At 39.4% G+C, this 24,628-nt stretch overlaps 1 protein-coding gene across 1 annotated transcript in view; it reads left to right on the top strand.

Moving 5' to 3' along the window:
• The window catches only part of PLXNB2 (plexin B2), a 79,989-nt gene that overhangs the window by 50,831 nt on the left and 4,530 nt on the right, over positions 1-24,628 (top strand). Inside the window, exons 18-33 of the mRNA XM_075707333.1 lie at positions 1,494-1,721; positions 2,204-2,380; positions 2,848-2,987; positions 3,949-4,049; positions 6,263-6,492; positions 7,485-7,666; positions 8,432-8,498; positions 8,615-8,761; positions 12,035-12,191; positions 13,195-13,295; positions 14,196-14,280; positions 19,873-20,027; positions 21,801-21,961; positions 22,552-22,699; positions 23,190-23,254; positions 23,982-24,057. Coding sequence (XP_075563448.1) covers positions 1,494-1,721; positions 2,204-2,380; positions 2,848-2,987; positions 3,949-4,049; positions 6,263-6,492; positions 7,485-7,666; positions 8,432-8,498; positions 8,615-8,761; positions 12,035-12,191; positions 13,195-13,295; positions 14,196-14,280; positions 19,873-20,027; positions 21,801-21,961; positions 22,552-22,699; positions 23,190-23,254; positions 23,982-24,057 — 2,220 coding nt within the window. The remainder of the gene's footprint in view (positions 1-1,493; positions 1,722-2,203; positions 2,381-2,847; positions 2,988-3,948; positions 4,050-6,262; positions 6,493-7,484; positions 7,667-8,431; positions 8,499-8,614; positions 8,762-12,034; positions 12,192-13,194; positions 13,296-14,195; positions 14,281-19,872; positions 20,028-21,800; positions 21,962-22,551; positions 22,700-23,189; positions 23,255-23,981; positions 24,058-24,628) is intronic.

The following is a 24,628-nucleotide window of genomic DNA, read 5'->3' as shown; positions in this document are numbered from 1 at the left end:
AAATTAAGCTTTGAGTGGTAAAGTGGATGTATTTCAGAATTTGAAAGTGTTTATTTTTTCTTTATCTTTCTCCTTCCTCTCCCCCTGCAAGCTTTAGACATTTGCCTGAAACAGGACCCAAATCCAGACAATGCTGAGTATTCAGCTTTGCACAGTCAGTGCCTTTTATTTTCTCACACCTCAATGAACCAAGTCGTCTTTTCTTTCTTGCTTCATGCATATTCCACCTATAGCATGTTCACAAAAACTTGTGAAAAATAACATTAAAAAAAAAAATGAACCCTTCTTGCATCGCATGTTAAGAAGAACTGACATTACCAATAGTCTCAATTTCCCACTCTTCTAATGAAGATCACAATTTAGTGCAATGATTGAGGACTTAAAAGTGATCTTCCAGTAAGAACATTATAAGACTTTTTCTAAGGCTGGCTTTTCAATTTAAGACTGTCTTGTGATCCATATGGACTTGGTAATGTGCGTGTTTTGTATTATATGCATGATTCAAGTTTTAGAGTATGCCAAAGCCAGCTGAATTTGGGTCCATCAGAACCCTATCCTTAAAAATTTTAAGAGGAAAACCACCTATGTTTTTTGGGCCATAAACTGCAAGACGTAATTATCTTGATAACCTTAACTCACGGGACAATCTTAAATTCTATTTAGCATTCTTGACAGTGTTTTTCAACATTTCTTCCCCGCCTCCTTATGTACACTCGGCATCTGCTCAGCACATTAGTTTATGTCAGCATTATGTTCAGCATGCATTCTTGGTTAAGACTAGAAACTTTTCTAATTTTTGTTTTGCTTCCACTTATATGGCAATATCAAAAATGTGAGGGAAAAGCTATCAAATTGCCTTTCCCAAAGTGAGAAACTGAGGTGGTGATAGAAAAAATGTTGACGGTTCCTATTAGTCTTGTTGGCTGTGGCTGATGTTACTGAATGACTGAAGGAGTTTCTAGGATAAAAACATTTATGTAATTGGGGATGGAGGACAGGTTAACTGAGTTGTTACCTTGGGTACTTAACTGACAATTGGTAAATTTTATTCCAAAATTTCACTTAGTAATTGTGTTGAATTTCAGCGAGGTATTTTATAGTGTCAGTAGAAAAGAAAGTACCCGAGATACTTAATGGTACAGAAGATGATCGGGATTAAAGGTGCCATGTTAACCACTTCATCTTAGAGCAGTTTAATGGTATCAGCCCAGTGTGATCCAGAGCCACAGAATTTGGAGGTAATGGAAACTGATCTGTAGCCTAAGCTTTTTCTGCAGGCAGCTGCCAGAACATAATGAATCAACAATTTATTCCCACCAACGAATTTGTTTCATTTTCTTTTTGGAAAATACTTCATACTATGTTATTTCTGCTGCATGGAGAGGATATAAATCCAGTGGGTTTATTTCTACAGTCTAAAGTTATCAACAGTTATGTACAGAAATGAGTCAAACTCCAAAATGTGTATGTTGTTCTTGTCTTGTTTCTTACAGTTTGATGGAAAGCTTGTTACAAGACTCAATAAAACCACAGTGGTTTTTTCTTCCCCACCCATACTGGAAGACCCAGAAAACTATAACATTACCACTATTATTCTAATGGATCATTATCATTTGGTTGTAAAAAATGAGAGCCACTCCTTTGCCTATGTTGCAGACCCAACCTTTGAAAACTTCACAGATGGCATCAAAAAACAAGTCAACAAACTTATTAATGCAAAGGTAAACTTGTCAAAGAGATGGTGGTTGCTCATTTTGTCCTTGAAGCGTGTATGGAATTTTTCCTTCCTTTCTTGAACCCTTAACAGCTGTTCGGTACCATACCCAAAATGCTTGGTAGAGTCCCTTACCTCTGCTAGATGATGAACATTGTCAGCTCCCCTTTCCTCACCCCTCCCCTTCTCAGAGATAGTTGCTATCTTTTTAGCCATACTTTGGGTTTCCCAGGAATGCCCCCTCCTGCTGAGCCTGGCATTTAGAAATGCTCTCTGCTGTAGAGCTCCCAAGGACTGGAGGGGACATCTCTTCTTGCACCAGGAAGGAAAGGAGATGAATTGCATAATTCCCAACCACTCTGCTCTTCTGTACACTGCAGTGCAAATCACATCTGCTGCTAAAAATGATCCAAATGGAAAGTTGCAGCTCAGGACTTCTTGTCTCCCAAGACTTTGTGATGATGACTTAGCCTTGTATTTTCTGTCTAGGGCAGTAATCTGAACAAAGCCATGACGATAGATGAGGCCCAGGCTTTTGTGGGTGACGAGCCTTGCAACATAAAAACACTAACTGAAACGGACTTATATTGTGAGCCACCAGAAGTACAGCCTCAACCAAAGAAACGGCAGAAGAGAGATACCATCGATAACCTTCCTGAATTCATTGTACGTTACCTTTTCAATAGAATTTAATATCATGTGTAAGTGACACTGATACAGTGCTTCTTAACTGAAGTAATTTGTTCTCCAAAGTTCTTGTAGTACCGTGAGGAAACTCCTCGCAGTTCTTTCTTCCTCCAGCTTCTGCCTGCTGTCTAGAAGACGCCACACGCAAAGAGTGGTCCCAAGCTGCCAAATGCCTTCTACCTTCATTACATAGGAATGTAAAATTGTAGCTAGACAGGCTGGGGATTTTTCTTCCTCTGCTAAGCAAAATAAAATTACTTCATGGAATAAAGTGCTAGTGACCTAAATTCAGTATAAAATATTCAGAAATATTTCCTTTGTTTGGCAGTTTGAGCTAGAAATTCACTTAGTGAGAGTTACTAAGAATTTAGAGCACAACTGAGAAGGGCACCACTGCCCATTTGCACTTTTTGAGACAAATGTCTGTGCTTATCTAATTTAATTAGGTGAAATTTGGGCTCCGGGAATGGATCCTTGGAAGGGTGGAATATGATACACGTGTGAGTGACATCCCACTGAATCTTATTTTGCCACTGGTACTTATTCCCATGGTAGCAATCATCATCATTTCTATCATCTGTTACAGGTAAGTTCCTTTAATTAGGTGTTTTTGCTGTCCTAAACCTTTCAAGGTACTACCTGATTGTTTTCAGATCAGTCTACAGAAATTATCTTCATCTTTTTTATGAGCTGCAGAGTTAAGAAAGGCAGTTACAGCTGGAAATATGTATGAGCGCCAATTTATTCCTCTCACGCACACCAAATTCCTTGTTGTCAGTCAGCCCAGTCTGTCCTTTATACATAAGCACAACAATTGGTCCCAGGCTTGCCAAGCGCACAATTGCAGAGTGAGTTGCACACATACATTCTTGAAATGGCAGCTAAAGTGCCTCTTATGAAGGAGATAACTTATTCTGTATACATATCCATCAGGATTTATCCTGCCTCAGTCAGCACTAGGTATGAGCTGGATGGATTTGCCTAAGGGGTCGTTTTGGCCTTTCCAGCTGAGATAAGTGTTACCCACACACAAATTTCATGATTAATGGTGAAATTCATGCTTCACAAAGGGCCAGAACAATGTCTGTATTTCACTTAAGACCTACTTAGCCCAATTTTAAGGTTAGTAATGAGGACCTCATACTGTCCCTCAGGAGGGGGTGGATTTCACTCTTACAGTGCATATCAATATAGCCAAAGGAATGCTGAGGTATGTGCTGTACAGCACTGATGTTCTCGTGGACCTCCTGCAACCTTCTCAGTTCAGTCCCAGACACCCTCCTGGGTGGCTCAGAGCCAGCGCAGGACATGTTGCAAGCAATCATTGTTCAGTACATACAAATGGAGTTTCTGTACTTAGTATGTGATTGAAAGCGTTTATAGCTACTGCTGATTGGATTTTAAATCGCTGGCCCAAGTGTGCTTTGGAACAGCAGGCCCGTGATGGTGCCAGGTTGATTTACACGGAATGAAGACTTGGTCTTGTTGCAAATTATTTCCTTTTGCAGTTTGTAACGTTTTTAAAATCTTACCTCTTTTCCATAAAGACGCAAGAGTCAACAAGCAGAACGAGAGTATGAAAAAATTAAATCACAACTTGAAGGCCTGGAGGAGAGTGTCAGAGACCGGTGCAAGAAGGAATTCACAGGTATGCCAGATATTTGCACTCCTGTGGGTCCTCTTGAGCAATCAGAAGATGGGCTGGAGCAATGGTGCTAGCTTGCTAAAACTGTCTTCTGGGAACACATAATTAGTAGATCTTAGTCTTGATTACTGACATTGACATACAGCAGATATTTTGTTATTATATACGAAAGCCGTAAATAAAATAAAATAGGGAGCTGAGGTTATTAAAGGAAATGGATAGTTTTACTCTAAAAGAAGCACAGAGTTAGCAACTGGGAAATAGAAACTAGTTGAGATTGAGGTTACTTATAGCCATTTAATGTGAGTGTCCATTGATACGGAGGAAAGAATGTTTTATAGTGACTAACCGTGCACTTAGTATTTAGCACAATGGCTGTATGTGCCAAGTATGCATATTAAAAACTGTTTTCAGAGCTGCAAAATTTATTTGCAGCAATCAGCATACAAAGGGATAATTTGGCAAGCTCGCAGGAAAGAAATAGCATTTTACCCTGTTTATTGTGGGAAAACCTTAAGCTTGATTTGAGGAGCTAGCTAATAGTTCTTTGTAAATGTAGAGGCATCATCCCAGGGAAGGCAGCAGGAGGTGTGAAGGCTCAGCATTTCTACACGTTGAACTACTCATTGCAACACTTAAATTAGGCATCTGAGTGCAAAAATTGCAAATATTGGCCTAAATGATTACCATGAAATGTCACTTCATTATCTGAATTATACTTGCTGTTGGGTCATGTTGAAATAATTTCTACTAAAAAAAACCCCACGTTTTATTTCTAAAGAGAAATAGATTATTTCATATTGACAGTGGCTAAAAAGCAGGATTGAATTAAACAGCAATTTCAGGTTAGAGTTTGAAATTAATTTAAGAAGCTCAGGGTATCTCAAAGATTTCGGCCATGCTGGAAGCCTCTCCCAGTCTTGTTTTTCTGGTATTTCTGGGACAGGATGTTCTTTTCTTGTACCAGCTCGCTTTCTCTAGAAAACTGACTCCTTCCAGATTCTGGACACAAACCAAGAGCAAATGTTTGACTCAAGAACTATTCTCTAATGGGCTTCATTTCAAACTGCATTTTGAACTGTGAGAGGATTGATCAAGGTTAACAGCCCTCCCTCTCACCATGGAACTTCATACCCATTTCTGAAAGGAGAAGGTAACTTTCGCTTGCTGACACTCCTAGTAGGGGGCTACAGACTCCTGCTGCCTATTGGGTTGAAGGTTTCCTCTCTGCTCCATCAAGCACAAACACTGGGGAAGTAGAATGCACATCCAAGGAGTAATCCAGTTCCTAAACTGCATCCACCTTGGCTGACAGTAAAATGAAACGCTGAAGTCAGAACACGTTCTGGATCCATGCTGTGAAACTGTAATGTGGAAGTGCAGACAGTCTAAAATGCATGGGACCAAAGATAGCCAAGGAAAGGGGCATCAGGGAGGAAGTACAAATACCACAAAGCTGGAAACCACAAGATGCTTTCTCCCTCAGCTTTGCTGAATGCTATAAAACAAAGAGGTAAAGGAATGAATAAGAGCAATAAAACTGCTGAGACAGTAGGTCACTGTATTAATTATCATGGCATTCTAGTCAATCAGCAATATTGGGTAATTGGAAAGCCTTCAGCTAGAATAGCTGCTCCAAAGGATGATTCCCTAATTGTTGTCCCTTTTAAGAACTTCAGAGCTTTTGAGTCCCACAGAAATGTTTCCATCAATTTCGATGAACCATTTAACCTTCTTACTTCCTGCCAGCCCCTTCCTTCCAATTAAATTAGCATGCTTTACACTTTAAACCTTTCTTTCCTTGATTGCTCTGTGTTTTTTAAAATAGCCTTTATTACTACCTAGACTCAGGGGGACTAGAATGTGCATTGAAAAAAAAAAACCAAGAAAACAATATGGCAGTGTCTTTTTTTGGCTCTGTGCTACACTCATACATTCGTACTCACCCAGACGTTCATTAAGGCCCTTTTTCGGATAGGCAACAACAAGGAAACCATCTGCGCTAAAGGCAGTTATTCTCATGTCACCATAGGATTAGCTGTGGTCATAGTTAACAGGATAATTGGTTAAAGTAGCAAGAGAAAATGTGAGATGAAATAGAATTTTTGCTGTTGAGTTGCTTTTTCTCCTTTACAAGGCACCCAAAGAGATCGTGCTGCCTAAAAAAGCTGCAGGCTTTTTTTAAGTGAACCTTTAAACTGTATTGCATATTCCAGATCTAATGATAGAGATGGAGGATCAGACAAATGATATCAATGAAGCTGGAATTCCAGTACTGGACTACAAAACCTACACAGACAGAGTCTTCTTCTTGCCCTCCAAAGATGGAGAGAAAGACGTGATGATTACAGGGAAGCTCGATATTCCCGAAGCCAGGCGGCAGACTGCGGAGCAGGCTTTGAACCAGTTCTCCAACCTCCTCAATAGCAAATCATTTCTCATTAATGTGAGTACCGAAGTAGATTCACCTTGTCTCCTAGCTAGGCATACCCATGTGTGCAAGACAGTAGGTTTGCAAGCACAACTGAATCAAAATTATTAAAAATACGTGATTTTCATACGGTTCTGGTTCTGCTGTAGATATGTGGCATCACAGCCAGAGCTTTCTGGTGGGGTGGAGAGGCAAGATCATGTTTCTGTGCCAGGTCATGTAGTATGAAGTTAGTCAACATTGCAGTGGCTGTAGGAAAACAGGTATTACCCAATCTGGGATAAAAACTGCTGTTACAAGTTTGGTTTAGCCTTTTAAGAAACATGATCGGAGAATGCTGATTCCATCCTGCTTCATCACGGGAGTCACCTGTGGGCAGTCATCTGCTAGATCTCTGTCCCAGAGAGGCAGAGGCTCCTCAAGTGGCCTATTCATCAAGATTGATGAGTGCTCACAGCAGCTCTGAAGAGACTTCTAATTGCTCACTCTCAAAAACTGAGGCTGATTGTCAGACACATAAATATAGATTTAGGCTTCTAACTTCTTCTTTTTTTTAAAATGAGGCTCCAGTGCTGAGTTAGTCAATGGTAGCATTACAGTTTATGGCAGATGAGAGCGCATTGCCAGGTTTACTTAGATTAGTGGCTTTGTAATTTGATGTGAAAGGACTGGGGATTTGGGGGAGAGGGGAGTTGATTTTCTCTTTTAAAAAATTGTCACAGAATGCCTTTTTTTCATTTAATTAAAGCATCCTTTTTAGATAAGGCTTCAGTTAAAGTATATAAGCATTCCTTGGATTAGTCCAGTACACTCTGTGTGTATTTAAAACAACTTAGAGGCAACATTTTCTTATAAGTAGTTTTTTCAAACTTCTGAAAACTTTTCCATTCTGTGCTTAGGAGATTAATATTAAAATAATAGTGCTTGTCGTCTTAGTGCAGACAAGTGTTGAGGTTCTTCAGAAACCTCTCATCTGACTTGATTCTACATTTCTTTTCTGTTTTCAGTTTATTCACACGCTGGAAAACCAAAGGGAGTTCTCTGCTCGAGCTAAAGTGTATTTTGCATCTTTACTGACAGTTGCTTTACATGGAAAACTAGAATACTATACTGACATCATGAGGACGCTGTTCTTAGAACTGATAGAGCAGTATGTTGTGGCCAAAAACCCAAAGCTGATGCTAAGAAGGTTTGAATGATTTCTGTAGTTCTCTGGTTTCTGTAAATGTATTTATTTGCAATGTGACTGTATTAAAATGCCAACTATCCGTGAAAGTCAGAAATAGCCTGGCCCAAGCATATTAGGAAGACAAGCTCACCAGGAATAGCCATGGAAGGCACAGGCAGGGCTGCTGGCAGCAGATTTCCTTACTCAGATACTGTAGTGTAGAATCTGCATCGAGATTACCGAAACATCTACCTTACTTCAAAATACAATACCGAATGTTTCATGTACTTTTTAATCTAATTTTATTCCAAATGATCTAGCATTTATACCACACATCATCTCCATAATGAGCACACATAATCAGCTTGCGTTGTGCATTCAGTGAGGGCTTGCTCTAGTGTTTTTAACCCTGTTGTCATCCCAAATAAATGACAAAAGACCTTGCTCTGTGTACATTGTAGCTTTGTAATCTGTAGGTTATTTCCCAGTAACTGCACAACTGGGTTAATTTTTTACCTCTTACAGCATAGACCCAATTTATGATTTTGCATAAAGGCTGTGTGCTTTTCAGTTAATGAGCTGAAGGTACCCGGGAATGATGAGCAATACAAAGCACTTATCCTAAAGCAAGTACATGCTCTCAAGACTCTGTAGGGAAATCATTGCATTAGGAGAGTGCATGCAGTTAAGCATGTAAAAATATTGTATTTCAAGCAAGCAATGTTTTTCTTTAAAACTTTGTCATTAAGTACCCTTACCATACTCAGGGTTGATTTTTTTTTTCAGATCTGAAACGGTTGTTGAGAGAATGTTGTCTAACTGGATGTCTATTTGTTTGTATCAGTACCTCAAGGTAAGAGTTGAAGTCTGTCGCCTGTGGGGTTTTTTATCAATAATACTTAAACAAGCTGCACTGAGTGTATATCTTGGTTTTGCTTTATTTCATTTCATTTCCTTTCCTTTAAACAGGACAATGCCGGGGAGCCTCTTTATAAATTGTTCAAGGCTATCAAACACCAGGTAGAAAAAGGCCCAGTGGATGCTGTACTAAAGAAAGCCAAGTATACATTGAATGACACTGGCTTACTGGGAGATGATGTAGAGTATACGCAGTTGGTAAGCAAAGCATGATTAATAGATTATAAAGTATTTTTTTTCTTTTAAAATTAAGTCCTGTAGTGTTAATTCTGTACATACTTTTCTGGACTACTGTGATCTGCATAGGAATTCTGGTCATGGGCAGGACTGGCGACAGTTTGATGAAAGCAAGTCTCCAAGCAGGAAAATAGAATTATAAAGTACCTTCTAAGCGTTAAATCCAAGTCCTGCCACTGTGGAATCCATTTCAGTAAATCCCTTTCATAATTTTTGAAGTCTGTCTGAACAGTGGTCAGGGTGCTTGGCTCCTTCCCTTTTCCCATCTAAATGAACTGGCAATTGATTTTTGCAGAATTCTTGTGCTAACTTTATACTTGGACTTTGGGTTGTCTTTCTCCCTTGTGATTGCTGCTCATCAGCACATCAAACGTCATTCTAGAGATCATTTTATTAGTATACCAGGATGAGCTCCTCTACAGTCCTGTGAGATGGCTCTGCAATCTCCAAAACGCTTTATGAACCTATTTCTGCACTTGCTCCTGTGTGAGTCAAACCCTTCTGAACAAGGGCAGCCCAACTGGCATTGAAAGGGGTTTATTTCCACCTAAGGAAATAATTCCCTACAGTGATGAGGGGAAGCTGCCTCTCCAGGCAGTTCTGGAGACGTGTGTTAGATGCCCAAGGAATTCCCCATCTGAGTTGCACCACCCCTTTAATCTGAACACCAGTGCCATAGTCCAGTTCTTTTCTATTATGAATTCTGCTTTGACTTAATTCTGTTCACTGCCACAAATTTACACCACTTTTTCAACCAGGCTCCAGCACACGGATTCACTGTCTTTTTAAAAAATGGACGCCCCCCACTCCTTAGCTGTTTAGGGAATGTAAATTCCAGTTTTACTCTTTCTGACAGTCTTGCTGGTTTTCTTCAGGATATAGTGTAACGAATATGAAAGATACATAGACCAACACAGGATTTTTTTTTCCCCCTCTCTGATTTCTCTTTTATTGACATGTTAGGAGCCATTTCTGGTTGTCTCCAACTGAGAAAGATGCAGTGACATATCTGCAGTGTGGAAATAATAAAAAGCCTTATTAAGTCCTGGTAAAAAAAAAAATCACCGTTTTGTGTATTCTGAAGGGATGCTGATAGGAGGGGCTGATGTGAGGAGATTGCTGTAGGACTTTCACTCACAGAATTACTAGACTGTGACCTAGACTGCCTGGCAGAAAAGGGTGTGCTGGGCAAGAAGGAATGTTTTAAGTTCAGTTGATACTTTGGGGATTAGGTGAGTTGCCATCTTCGTATCTGAGCTGAAAGTGCCACCCGTAGAAACCACACTGACTGGCAGTGCTAGTTAGATTTTCTCTTGTGTATGGAGAACAAAATTTACTTGCACTATACATCGTGTAAGACTTAATGGCAATAATTCTTTAGTCAGTCTGTTTCTTTTCACAAAAAAGCCAATGCCTGCAATTAAGCTAAATTAAGGCAGTGTGAAAGCAGAAAATTTGTGTATGTAATCAGATGTGGGCACAACAAGCATACTAGCTAGATATTAAACATTTTAACATTGTACAGTAGCAGTATTTGGTCCAGATTTACAGATTTTCCATCAGACAAAGATTTTGTGTGCGTGCATGTAAGATGATGTGATGTATGTATATATATGTGTAGATATGTGTATGATGAAAGATTATGAAGGGGGTTACTATTGCTATAAATTATTGGGATCTTTGGCATGATGATGACATTGTTGTGGTAACTGTGAACAGTTAGGGAGCATTTGTGCACCAAGGTAGGTTAAAGCATGAGTTAATTAGTTCACTTCTGCCTGGAAGTGAGACACGGTGGTAAAGTACGGTACAGAGCAGTTGTCTGCTCTCTAATTGTTCTTATTTAAAAGATGAATCTGTTTTGCATCACTGGTTACACTGACATGCTGCATACTGAACCAGCAGCAAAATCATGTCTAATTACCATAAAGCTAATAGGAAAAGGAAGGTGAAATCTCATGATTAGTTTGAGAGTTCTGTCAAGGGACAGTGCAATCATGTTTAATTTGACTGCCGTATGGCGTAGCTTTTCTTCACTGTTTAAAAATACCAGCCATGCAAGTTTATTTCTAAGGTTTGAGATGATAAACTCAGGCATTATGGTTGGCAGGACCATATGTATCCGAGAGGTGCGGCGCTTCGGATGTGCCTGGCCTCCAAAGCTACCTGACTGGCAAAAGATCCACGAGGGCTCTGAGCTGTTGCACTGATTCAGATAGTGAAAGAAAGAGGCTTTGCATAACGTGTTTGGTTTTGGTGGTTTTTTTTCCTTCTGGGGAGGTTTCCTGGCCATTGTTTTCTCATTTGCTTTTGTCTGTATTAAAACTGACACTTATATAGCGAAGCTACTTTTAAAAAAATCACTCTGGATTTAGCAAATTACAGGCTTTCAAGAAATTCTCTTTAACATTAAAAAAAAACCATGTCAATACTATCAGAGAACAGTAATATTTTAGAACTAGCGTAAACTACTTAGGTATATTTCCTGGAACTATTAGAGTTATTGTTGCAAAAGCAAGCAGTAAATGAACTCTTTGAACACCAAAGATGATACAAATGGCTTTTATATCTAAATACATGTGTGTATGTGTGTGCGTATTTATATATATCTAATGAACAGCTGGTCACAGGAGTTAAAGTTACAGGAGCTGAACAAGTCACTGCTCATCAGCTGAGCCATGTTAAATCACCATATGTACAGACCTAGTCCGCTCGACTTGAGAAGTAAAACACAACCACGAAGACAGCGTAAAGCAAGGCAAAAGCACACAATATTCTAGGAGTTCGGCGAAGTGCGGCTCAAATGATTATTGGGAACTCATTAAGTTTGGGCACTGCATTACTTGTGCTTTTCTATGTTCCAGGTTATCAGGCTACATGAGAAGCATGTAACTAGTCAGTGGTCCAGCTGCTTGTTGTTGTGCGTCCCTCTTTAATAAATTCCCAAGACTCAATTAATAGTAGCATATTAGACATGAGTAAACTTATTCTGCATCTTTTCTGTTCTGTCATAGTGAGAAGAATTAGCTGGAATTGATGATATCTGGTTGGCTGTATAACAGCGAAGGATCCCTCAAATAATCCATACTCCCATTGCAAATATGTACTGTTGCGCGACAACTGTTGCACAGTGAATTGTAGATATTGTTTGCATTTAAATCGCCCAGAAAAATGGGTTCAGAGGTAATTCAGCACTCATTTGTCTTAATAACCATGTACATTCTTTTTTTACAGACAGTAAATGTATATGTACAAGATGGAGGAACCGATTCCGTACCTGTGAAGGTGCTGAACTGTGATACTATATCACAAGTAAAGGAAAAGATAATAGACCAAGTTTACCGAAATCTGCCGTGTTCTCAGTGGCCAAAAGCTGAGAGTGTAGTTCTTGGTAGGTAGCTACTTGTGATACCGTATTGAGCAGGTGAAACATGTTGTGTGATTTTGTATTTTCCCCAGATACATCTATAAAAGCAATTTATTGTTTTTTTTTTTTAAAAAAAAGTTGAATTCATGTTCAGCTAGATGCAAAAATACAGCATTTTGCAGCAATCTTAATATGCATGAAAAATTAATGCTTTCTTATAGAGTTCTTTATCCTGACTCTTAAAGTTTTGGTGTACTGTCATTAGTGTGCAAAGAGCCTGTTAATGACTGTTAGCACAAATGTATTCATGTCTGACAGAGTCAGTATCGCAGGTACTAATTAATGTGATAATGACAGCATGGACAATTAACTGATGGAGAAGTAATGATGCAATTTCAGAAACTGGTACTGATTTTGACTTGCCTTTATGATGGTTATTCAAAAGAATTATAACTTACAGGAGCTGCACTTTTAGGAGATGATGAGCCACACAGCCTCTGAAAATCATGCTCCTTGAAGGCTTTCAAAATTGCTGTTCTCTTCTTGACGAAAAAAAAATGATGTAACTTAAAAGGCCTAATAATCTCATAATAAAAGCTCCAATTAATAGTTTTGCAATATCTTCCTTACTGGCTTAATCTGAAAGTAGAGGATGCAATTCTTGCTCTTCAGAAAATCCTACTAAATTACCTAAAATTGCCTTTTCTATTCCATAGAAAGTCCTACTCCTCTATTTTGGACTGATGGCAGTTATTATTGTATATACTTGTAGTATTCTATGCAAAGGAATTTAACTTTCTGTGGAAAATAATCAGAAGTCATGTGCATGGTTAGGAATAGTTCATGCAAACTTCTGTAGTAAAGGCCAAACTATTGAGCAACAAAAAAACCTCATTGTGGCATATGCCAAATTACTTCTTTTAATGTTCCACAACGTGTCAGTAGGTCTCTAAACTGAAACATTCTTGGAGTAGTTATTTTTGCACATGGTTAAAAACTGTTTTTTCTCATTTTAATTGCCCCTTAGAGTGGCGTCCAGGTTCTACTGCACAAACCCTCTCAGACTTGGATTTAACATCCCAAAGAGATGGCAGATGGAGACGTATCAACACACTAATGCATTATAATGTAAGGAGGTGTTTCAGAGCAGTTGTTCGCATCTGTTAACTGTTCTCTAGTAATAAATAAAATCTTTATTTGTTTTTAGAGAAACTTCTGTGCTACATTAAGAATGAAAGAAAACCCTAGCTCTTAGTCTAGGCAGTAAAAGCTTGGGAGTGTGAAAGGCTCTGTCTAGACATGGTGCCTACACTTCTTACCAAAAACACATCACCTAAATGCCAGCACTTGGATTTCCTCATCATTGCAGTGGCCAAATCCAAATTCCCCTTTGAACATGCAAAAGCTTCTTTTGCTAGGTGTCATATTCATCTCTTCTTTTCTCTACCACTTCCTACCCCCGAGAATTACCTTTGTCCTTGCTCTGCTGCTAAATAGATTTTGGGTTGGTCTGGTTTGTTCAACAGCCCACTCAGGAGAGCAGATGTTGACGTTTTTGTACTGTCTGTTGTAGGTTTCGTACTGTGCACTCTACCAAGCACTTGCAATCCACTTATCTTCCCTTTGTATGCTATTTATTGCTTTCTAGCAATAGATATCCTGATTAGGAAAGATAGAAGTTAGTTAGTTTTCCCTCAGAAAACAGACAAATCCAATTCTTCACGATAAACCCCATTTTTGTACAAAGGGTGCCCACACCAGATTGAGGAACCACTGAAGTCTTGGAGATGCTTTCAGCATTTTCAGCAATCTCAGAAGAGGTGCTGGTGGGATCTCTTGTTAAAGGAGGGGGAGGGAGTCTGTTCGGAATTGCAGAGCCAGTTGCCCAAGAAGCCTTTGAAAGGCAGCATTAATCGTAGGTCTAGATTACCTGCAAAAGATTAGAGAAACCGCAGCTGAGGTGTTAAGAAGGAGGTTCAGTAGTGCATACTTCTTTCAAATAAAATCCCTGTGTTTGTATTTTCAAAGGTCCGAGATGGTGCCACACTCATCTTATCAAAAATGGGAATTTCCCAGCAGCCAGAGGATAACCAGCAAGATGTCCCAGGGGAAAGTAAGTATCTTGTGGCTTCACTACTTTCCAAAATGTCTAGAAGTCAAAACACACAGAGAGAGTGACACTACTGTCTTGATCTTGTTTATCAAGCATGTCTGTGGAGCTTTTAGATATTCCCCACCAGACTATATAGGGCTTATTTGTTGTGTGTTACCCACTGCACACTTGCAATGCGTTTTTTGTCCTTATTATAAAAGCCTTAAAAAATGGTGCTTTAACCATAATCGCTGTGAGTCTATACCCTGGCTTAATAGAAAGCACTCTTAGCAAACATTTCCTTGCATATTTTGTTTCTTAATCCCACTACATCTATAGTCAAACCATATGTTTCATCTTTCCAAAGCTTTATCTCTTTTTCTCCTTCCTTCTTCCTTTCTTTACTTTCCTCTCCAAATTTCTTCCACTTCTTATTAGACTGAGAATTGAAATGCAGTGTTCTAGATGAACCACAGTAGAGACCAGCTCCCCTCTCTGTGACATAATGGATCTGATATAATTTTTTTATTGCGTTTCTTACAACTATGTTCCTTGCAAACTCATCTCTGTTATGTTCACATTTTGTCTCTCCCTCCTTTTGAGTGATGTTTCACCATCTATGCTAGCTTGGTTTTTCCAGGGTTTGTTGGTTGGGTTTGTTCATTCCATATAAGTTATCTCTTTAGATGCAGCATTTTCCACAATTCCTTTGTTCTTTTTAAGGTTTGCAATCCGCTGTAAGTTAGTGTCAGGGATTTCCTTGTAATGTTTCCTCTCTTTTAACAACGCTAAAGCAGCTGTTGCATAATTCTTATATTGCTGTTTGCTACAGTATGCTGGACTTCTCAACACGAAAGACAGCCTGTTAGCTTGCAACCTGTCTTTTAAAGCTTTTACTTCGACACATTAGTATTCTGTCTACACCAACTTCCTTTATCTCAAAATCTCTTGAGACACAATATCTATTACAGCCTAAAATCCACTCAGATTTTTATGGAAATATTTACGGGTAAATTTATGTTCTTTGTCACATGTGTTTCCTTTACATTTCAGATGTTCAGTTTCTCTTTTTTTTAATCCTTATATTCAGTTATTTTACACGAAGTAGAAGGTAGATTTATGGAACAATAATTTTTGAGATCATTCTTCCTTCTGTGAACTCATTTGATATGCTTTTATGTCTAGCACTGATTGCAAAAGCCATTGCTTCACCTAATAGTTTCACTCCTTTAAACAGATTTACCAACCTTAGATTTAATAGGTTTTAAGGGCTGGGCAGTCAAACAGATTGGAAATAATATGCCAGAAATGTACATTTTCCAAGAAGATGGGTCTCGGCTGATAGCTCTGGCATATATCTCTATTTAACAAAAATGTGCAGACTTCCATTTCATTTGTGTTGAGTGTTGGCCAGGAAGTTAGGACGGGCAAAATTACTTGCTGTTTACTTTTTACTCTGTCCTCCTGGATGCTTTCTGTTTAGACTTTTTCCAACATCCTTGAAGGGTCTTCTAATGGTTGTGGCTACACCTCTGCTGCTATCCTCTCACCCCTTTACTGCAAGTGCCTGCCATAGTTGGCCAAGTGGTGACTACTCTGTCACAGCAGGTGCCAACCCAGCACGTTAACTTAAAAAGCCATCCAGTTTAATACAGAGGGCAGTGAAGTGCAGCCAGGCGAGGAGCTGATTCCTAGTCTCTGTTCAGTTTGGTTGCACTGGTTGCTGGGATCACTGCTGAGGTGGTAGTCGCCTCTGCTCTAAAGAACTGGATTGGACCATGAATGGAACCTGGTGGTGTCCTTAGCTTGCTTTGCTTTCTTAACACAGAGCAGTGTTCAGTCTCCCGTTCTGGGCTCCCAGGCTTCATCCTCCCCACCTCACTACCCTTGTGGCAAGCAGTAGAGGGCCAGACCATGTGGTTTTCTTTTTTTGTTGGGTTTTTTTTTTTTCCTTTTCTCCTTCTCTACGATTATATCTTTAGCTATGATTCAGTATGATGAAGCTCTCTGAACATACGTGATCTGTACTCCAAGATGAACTCCTTAGTTATATGTGTGGCATACTAAATTGTAAAGGAAAGGCAAACTTCTGGGGACAGTGCTGTCACACAAGGGCTCTTGTACATGAGAGAAAAATCTGCAGAGAGAATTCAGATCCCAAAGTATGGCGTGAAGACAACTTCCACCATGTTTCTTCTCCATACTCTGTTTTGCACCATGGTAGTGTACAAATTTGGGCAGACATTATTTCATGCCAGGCTAGCCCATTTTCTTTAGTGCCGAAGGGTCCTCAGAGCTATCTGGTGCCAACTTGTTCTTTTGGGAAGCTATAAAATGTTACAAAGCTAATGCAAAGCGAGAGCCTGCAGTGACAGTGATTTGTGAGATGCTATGTGTATAAAAGGGAGAGGAGAGGATCAGTCTTCCCCTCCCACATATACACATTTATATGACACAGGGATTTACAAGGTTGGAATAAAGAGAAATCCTATCCCAGCTCTATGAATGAGGCTTGTGACGAAGTGGTTTTCCTTTTATTCAGAGTCTGTCATTAACTTGCACCTTTTGCATTGAGAAGTGTCAGCTGAAGCCATTGACTGTCTGCCAAAGTACCAGGCTTTGCACAGAACAAAAATGTAAAACGATGTTCAGAGATGTTGCTCTAAAACCTGGCATTGCTTCCATGCTGCTTTTGATTCACAGCTTCTAACAGGAAGACACTAGAAGCTGAAGGTTGTGGCAAATTAAATGCAGCATCTTTTGCTTCTGGAAATAATAAATGCAATTACTAATTTGTATCAAGATGGAGAATGGTTCCAATGATTTCATGCTAGTATTTCTGTACTGAACTATAAGCCAAAGCAGCACGCTCGCTTATTCCGGGGGTTTTCTATGGGGTTTTTCTTCCCCTTTTTTAATTCTGAATAAAAATAGACAGAGGGTTGCAGATCAGAAACACCGATTAGCAGATCCGTGTAGGGCAGCTCTTCCTTCACCTCCATGGAGTGGTGTATTCACAGGGGGGAGGAGACTGGAAGGAAGCTAATTTGCTGCAGGCCACGCAAGGGGAAAGGGGCTACATTGCCTGTCACAATCTCACTTGCTTCCATCATGTTTACATCATGGTTCATAACGCTATAATTAGTCAGTGCAGTCAATATTTGGCATAAACACCCCCCCGCAGCGTTATTTTATATTGGCCAAAGAATGTCCAAGGGCCAAGACAAAGAGTTTGGGGGGAAGCATTTGACCCAGTGGGTGCAGCCTTCTCCCCACTTACGGCTTGACATATAATGTGGCTACCACAATAAAAAAGGAGGTGTTTTCCCCTGTCTTTTATTTTCTTCACCTCCTACTTTTCCATTGGGGAAAATATTATGTCACAGAAATGTTATTTTCTCTTAGCAACCATAGTGCTGACACGTTTTTTTGCCCCATGTTCTGAATTTCTCTTCCTCTTTCTTCCTGCTATTTTTAGCAATGAAGTGGGATCTTTGTGTTGCAGAAGTTCATCTGGTTGAGCTGTAGCCTCTTCATCCCTACTTTCCTATGAAGTAACTACTATTTCCCTAGTAGCCAATTCTGTTGTTGCTAAACAAACAAGGGCCAAATTAAGCTGCACATAAGGGCCAGTAATCTCAGTGGAAACCTCTTCGCTTCTCTCCAAAGTTAAATTGGGCCATATACCATCAGGAGGGCAAAGAGAGGATAAATTCCTTTCAATCAAAGGAGGAAGCAGAAGTGTACCAAGCGACTGATATAAGGCTGGAAAATAGTTTGTGCTCTAACTGCGTGATTTGATCTATTAATTTACAAAAGTAAATAACAGGCATTGAAAAAGAAATTCCAGACTTCAGGCCCAGCAGTGGTTCTTACTGTAGGGGCGGATGATTGCTACGAATGGTATCGATTGCGAAATCACAGCTGCTTCAAAATAAAGTGATAGCTTTTATTTCTTTCTTGCTTCATTCGCATGAACTTCCAAGTCAAATTAAGGACTCTCAAAGGATAATGTGATTTCATGTGGGATTTTTTTTTATTTTTCCCTACCTGGCTAAAAAGAAGTAAAGGCCCCAGAAGACTGCATAGCTAATGCTTTTCATGAGGATGTATAAAGTAGATTCAAGCAGAAGTGTTGGCTTGGCCATATTACACATAAATGTTATTTTCCCCTGTGATGTAAAATATTGAACATACATGCAAGCTGGTAAATTTAATGTAGCTGCTGAGGAACTTAGTTAATAAACTACTGTGGCCAAAACTTTGAAAGGACAAAATTCATGCAATTAGAAACTGATATTTTCTGCTGTAACTGGGATTCAGTTATGTTAGATACATATATTAAAGCATAAAACTTAGCAGTAATGCAAAATAATTTGTGCAGTAGGGTTGAATCACAATTTTTATGGGAAAAATAACTTCCACATTTTTCAGATGTCAATGATTTTAAATGCACTGATTCAGTAACTTCCACTGGCAAAGCGCCATTGATTTTAGGGACTATGCCAAGTAGATATAAAAAATCAGAAATTAAAGGAAGAGCAAGCAAAACCAGGAGATTTGAAACAGAATCTTTTTTCAAGGGATATTAATTGCAAGTTAAAACAATTGTATCATCTCTTGTAGAACTGTTCATAACAAAAGATTCTCGAGCATAGAGTTTATCTGAACATTCATGTTGATGCTGAAATGCAAGACCCCCTTTATTCCACTGCGTGATCATTGAACCAAGCTCAGGGACCAGATGCATGACCAAGCCACGGATAGCATAGCGAGGCACTGTAATCAGATGAGCTGTCAGTAGCATCCAGGTGCTTACTCCTGTTTCTGCTATATGGTAATAGACTTGATACGAGTCTCTCTCTCTGGTTTAAGCTATGAATACTGACAAACAAATATTTTTTAAATCTTATTATAATGGATTATGAATTTGCTGCAGTCATTACCTCTGCTGGAGTGAATGTCGTCTCAGCAGACGGGTGCATTTTCGCTTCTTTCAGCTACAAAGTCAAGTGGTGCTGGTCAAATGCCGATAAAGGCAGGTTTGAACTGAGGTACCATACTTTGAACTCAGCAGTTAGGGTAAAATTGTAAATTGTAATGGTGATACCTAGAAAAAAAGTTGAGATCATAAATTCTTAAATTGTCACTGCCAAATCCTCCAGAGCTGCTACAATAATATCTTGCATTGTACCTGGAGTAGGCTACAATTGCTCTTTCTGTGGTGGCTGTTGGGTCAGGCCTAGCTGAGTTTCTGTAACTTGATCATGTCCCTGAGAATTCACAAAGGGGTAGAGTACTTCAGTGTGCGGACCTCAAAAAATATACACACTCTGCTTACGTGACCGAACAAGAGTTTCTTTATTGTGATACCTTCCTCTCCCTTTGCTCTTGACAAAAGCAAGCTTTTTCAGCTTATGTATTATTGAGCATTTAGTACTTGAGTTGTATATGTTGGACAGGAACAGAGTAATCCAGATCCTCTTGGCAAGAAGACAGGTATGTTAAGGATAGGGAACAAAGCTCTTACATGTACTTATGTATATGATTATTTTCGTGTTGCTGTTCTGGGTGTGGGGCATTTTTTGTAATTATTGCGATTACTGTTTCTAGGGCATGCACTCCTGGAAGATGAAAATAAGGTCTGGCATCTAGTCCGGCCAGTAGATGAAATAGATGAAGGTAAATCGAAGCGGGGCAGCGTGAAAGAAAAAGAGAGGACCAAAGCTATTACAGAAATCTACCTGACCAGACTTCTTTCTGTGAAGGTAGGGCTCAGATGTGCCACGGTACACCTTACTGCTATAGCTTTTGAGGTACAACTGGAGAAAATGATGCAACTATTAGTCATGCATTTGGCTGCCATTTTGAATATGTGTCATGTACATACAAGCTGGTGTTCAGGGCTTCAAGTGATTAATATGCCCTGAGGAACATGACTGGGAACGAGATAAAGTGTAACTCCCAATCAAAGCTGAGAACCATGATTATGTGTTCATTAAATAAAGATTTTTCCTGCAAGACAAAGATGGATCTTCTCCTCCATGCTACCTGTTTAGATAATATTTTGTTGGGTTTTCTTTTGAACCGAATGCTTTGTAAACTGCTGCAGAGCCTTATATTTCCCTGTTCTTCTGTGTGACCAATGCTGCAGTATAACCTAGAAAAATAAAAATGTTTTCAAATAATAATAGTCCTTTTAGAGTATTTTTAGTGCTTGTACTGCAGAATGGATCACAAGCAAAATAATTTTGCAAAGCATTCCTCCTTGCAGAAAGAATTTAGAATATTGTGTTTAATGACCCTAAAGCCAGGCTCCTTATGAAAATGAGGTTGGTCTGGCTGCAGCTAAGGCCATTTGTCCAAGTGTGAAAGTGGATGTGAAGGAAAGTCTTGTATAGATGACATAGACTCAGGACAAAGAGGCAGCAAGATGCTTACATCCCTCTCTTCTGTTAATAACTCCTTTTCAGCCGCTGCTTTTCTATTCCCAGTAGCCAGTTTATAGATTATTACCAGTCTGGAGCTTTACTAACTCGTACAGAGCTGGTGAGATGTTATGGCTGGGACCACAGCTGCCCCTACAACCCAAGGACTGTTGATGTGTCCTTGCTGACAGCAGAGTGGCTTAGGGCTCCTTGCCTTCTCAGTCCCTGCCCTGTTCTGAGGCTGGCAGCTGGAGTGACGGTGAGAGAGAGGATGCAGCCCTTCAAATGTGTCCATAGGGCCAGCCAGCTGAGCAGGGATGAACTGCATGTGGCCTCAACAGGGTCATCTCTAAATCAGGGGACAGCCTCTGAAGTCGCAGTCTCTAAGGTCCAGGCAGATGCAGGAATCCAACCAAGAAGGGACACTTCTCCTTGGGTTTGGTGGAGCTCATAGACCTGGACCAGACTGGGTGTCTGATGAGACCCGAGTGCTTGCCCTTAAACAAAAAGTCAAATGCTCACTGGCACTTTCTCCTCTCAGTCTCTTTCTAAAAACTTCATGGTGCTCTGGAGTCAGAGAAACTGGAGGTGGGAAGCTGCAAAACCATTAAAAAAAAGGCTAACAATTATTTTATGTGCACAACGACCCTGAAGTGTAAATGTATTGTATGCTTAGCAACCAGTTTCTGATTCTTGGATGGGGCTGTGAGCAACCTGATCTAGTTGAAGATGCCCCTGCTCACTGCAGAGGGGTTGGACTAGATGACCTTTAAAGGTCCCTTCCAACCCAAACTATTCTGTGATTCTATTCCTTCATTCTATGATTCTTCTGTCAAGCAGAAGCACACCTTTCTATGCAAACCATAGAATAGTTGGTGAAGTCGCAACCTTTCAGGCTAGAACATAAGATTGTTCTCTAGAAGGTCTTTACTGTGTTGGCAGATTGTAAGGTCACTGTACTAAGACGTTGCTTGGTTTTTGTCACTTAGCACTCAGGATGAAGGCCATCAGTGACTGCAACTGGATTATGGGCTGTTAGCATCAACAGGAGTAAAAGATTCTAGGTTGGCACCAAGTTCAGCCTGTAACAGATTTTTTAAATTTTGCTTTTAGGGGACACTTCAGCAGTTTGTAGATAACTTCTTTCATAGTGTGCTGAACTCAAACCATGTGGTGCCACCAGCTGTGAAATACTTCTTTGACTTCCTTGATGAGCAAGCAGAAAAACATGACATCAAGGATGAAGATACCATTCACATCTGGAAAACAAACAGGTACAGTATGAACAGAGTAATACTTGTATTGCAGAGCAATGAGAGCGTAATTCCCAGGTATGTACTGGCTCTCTTACCACAAATCAAAGTAAATTTCATTTATAATTCTCAGAATCATTTTAATTGAGATAATACATTTATATGATCAAAAGGATTCCCTGTAAGCCTAGAAGCTGCAAAAATTAAACCAGCCTACCTATGGGATTGTCACTGGCAGATTGACCACTTTAGTTTTTGTCTTTCCTCAGAGAAGAGGAGAGGCAAATGGGACTAGATTTACCTGTGAAAGCACAAAATCTAATAAAATACCGCTCGGGTAGTTTCTCTAACCACGTAGACATCTTCTTTTGCTATTTTGGGGCACTCAAGATTCTTCTCATATGAGTTTTTCTGTGAGAGATGTAAAGGCTTGGTTTTCAGACATGGAAACCAGACAACAGATAGCTTGTATAAATGTTGAAATATAAAATTAAGCTTCACTGTTGTGAAGAAATCAAAATGCAAAACCTGTACTTAATTTCATGTGATTTGCTTGTTGTAGAACATTTATTGTGTAAAAAGGATTATTTATCTTTCTCCTTGCTTTGCAGCCTGCCTCTTAGATTCTGGGTAAACATACTGAAAAATCCCCATTTCATCTTTGATGTTCATGTTCACGAAGTAGTGGATGCTTCCTTGTCAGTCATTGCACAGACTTTCATGGATGCTTGCACAAGAACAGAGCACAAATTAAGCAGAGTAAGTGATTTGCATTCCACATCCTGATTATGCTCATGCCTGACAAGACAAAGGGCATCCTCATAGACAATACCTATTCTCTGAGGAGATACAGCTTTGATAGTTTCTTTTTAGTTTTATAATGAAGTTAGCATTTCACCACTTAACAGGTTGGTGAACATGTCAGTGTTACTGTGTAGTCTGCCAACTGATATTGATAAGAAGGAGAAAATAGCAACTGCTTTTATAAAAAGCAAGTTAAGAACTGATTGTTTCATGTCCACCAATAATTTAGTATCATCTTGCATTGAAACTCAACAGTAATGCCACGTGTAAATGTCATCCTTTTAGGACAAATAATCCTACCAACATTAATAAGCATACAAATGTTAATATCTGTAAACTGAAGTGCATGTGAATATAAAGGCTTGATCTTAAGTTCTTGACTTTCTTTTGCTTCCTAGAGATGTTCATAAATCAACCAAGTTTCTCTCTATTATAAATTTTTCAGGATTCTCCGAGTAATAAATTACTTTACGCAAAAGAAATCTCTAACTATAAGAAAATGGTGGAAGAGTAAGTATAGACTCTTTTCATGCTTATTCGGAGTTGTTAGGGCTTTAAGCCTATGTAAGAGGAAAAGCGAATGCCGAGGTAGTCAAAGCCAGCTGTCAAATGTTAAAAATTTTACACCCGAATGTTAAAATGTTCCCTTGGTGGTAGCATTGCCAGGATTGAAATGGAGCACCGTTATGACCCCGTGTGTGTTCATATCTGTGCAGACAGATGGATAGATTTATTCAGGAGAAAATACGATGCTGTTTTCTGCAGTGGTTCTTGTTACCCATACGATCTGTCTAACCAACGCTGCACTTCCATAACTCAGTAGAGATCAAATCCTGAAAACATTTTCACAAACGCATTTTTTCTATTCCATCTCTGACTTTATTCATTTACTAATTGGCAATTCTGTGAATACCATGGAAGATCTGCCGCAGGACAAAACTCTTGCTAGCTGATGACTTCAAAAGTTTGAAGACCTAAAATAATCATCAGCTGCAATTATAAATAGATTTCTTTCCTGTGGTATGGCCCTGCACAATCAGGTATGATTGGCCGCTTGTGGAGGTACTAATGACTGTTGGAAGGCAGGATTACTAAAGGAATCATTGGTCTGTTGTGGTAGAGCATCTCCTGCATTATTAGGAAGCATGTTTAAAATAATTGCAAAATTGAAAGACAGAATTACCAGAAAACCACGGCTAATTTCACCTAATTGAAAGTCTGTTTTCATCTGTTGCAGTTACTACAAAGGTATTCGTCAGATGGTGCCAGTTAGTGACCAAGACATGAATACCCATCTAGCAGAGATTTCTAGGGTAAGAATAAATTCCATTTTCTTGTCCTGAAATTGGAGCCAAGTATAGAACTGTTTTCTTTTGTCTTCTCTAACTCAACAAGTGGGGGTTTTGTATGTGCAAGCATCAAATGAGTTGTTTCATAAATCTCTGAAATACTCCTGTTTAGTGTAGTGCCTTTTAGCCCTTTGAAATGTTGATTATTGAATGGAACCAAGAGTGGTTATCATCACTAATCTATCTGAGTGATGTAGGTGCCAGAGCAAAGTGTTCGGATTTTTTCACATCCATTGTGGAAAAATTATAGCACCCTTGAATTGTGTTTTCTCTCCACAGCGTATAGAGGATTTTTAGGATTGATCATACCGATAACAAGTAATGACTGAATTCAGAGTGCTACCACAGCAAAAATTAGATTTCAGAAATGAAAGAGGAGGCACGTACATTAAGTAGAGCTTATTTTAGAGCTGTCTGTACGAGGGCAATACTTCTGCTTTACGGTGCATGTGAGATGCTCACCATGTGCTTGCTCAATGGCACTTTTTCTTTTTGCATTATAGGTTATTGGGGGTTACCTCTCATGGAGAAGAGC

This window comes from Pelecanus crispus, chromosome 1 (genome assembly GCF_030463565.1).
Source record: "Pelecanus crispus isolate bPelCri1 chromosome 1, bPelCri1.pri, whole genome shotgun sequence".
NCBI lineage: Eukaryota > Metazoa > Chordata > Aves > Pelecaniformes > Pelecanidae > Pelecanus > Pelecanus crispus.
The sequence above is the reverse complement of the archived record's forward strand: the minus strand, read 5'-3'. Positions and strand labels throughout refer to the sequence as shown.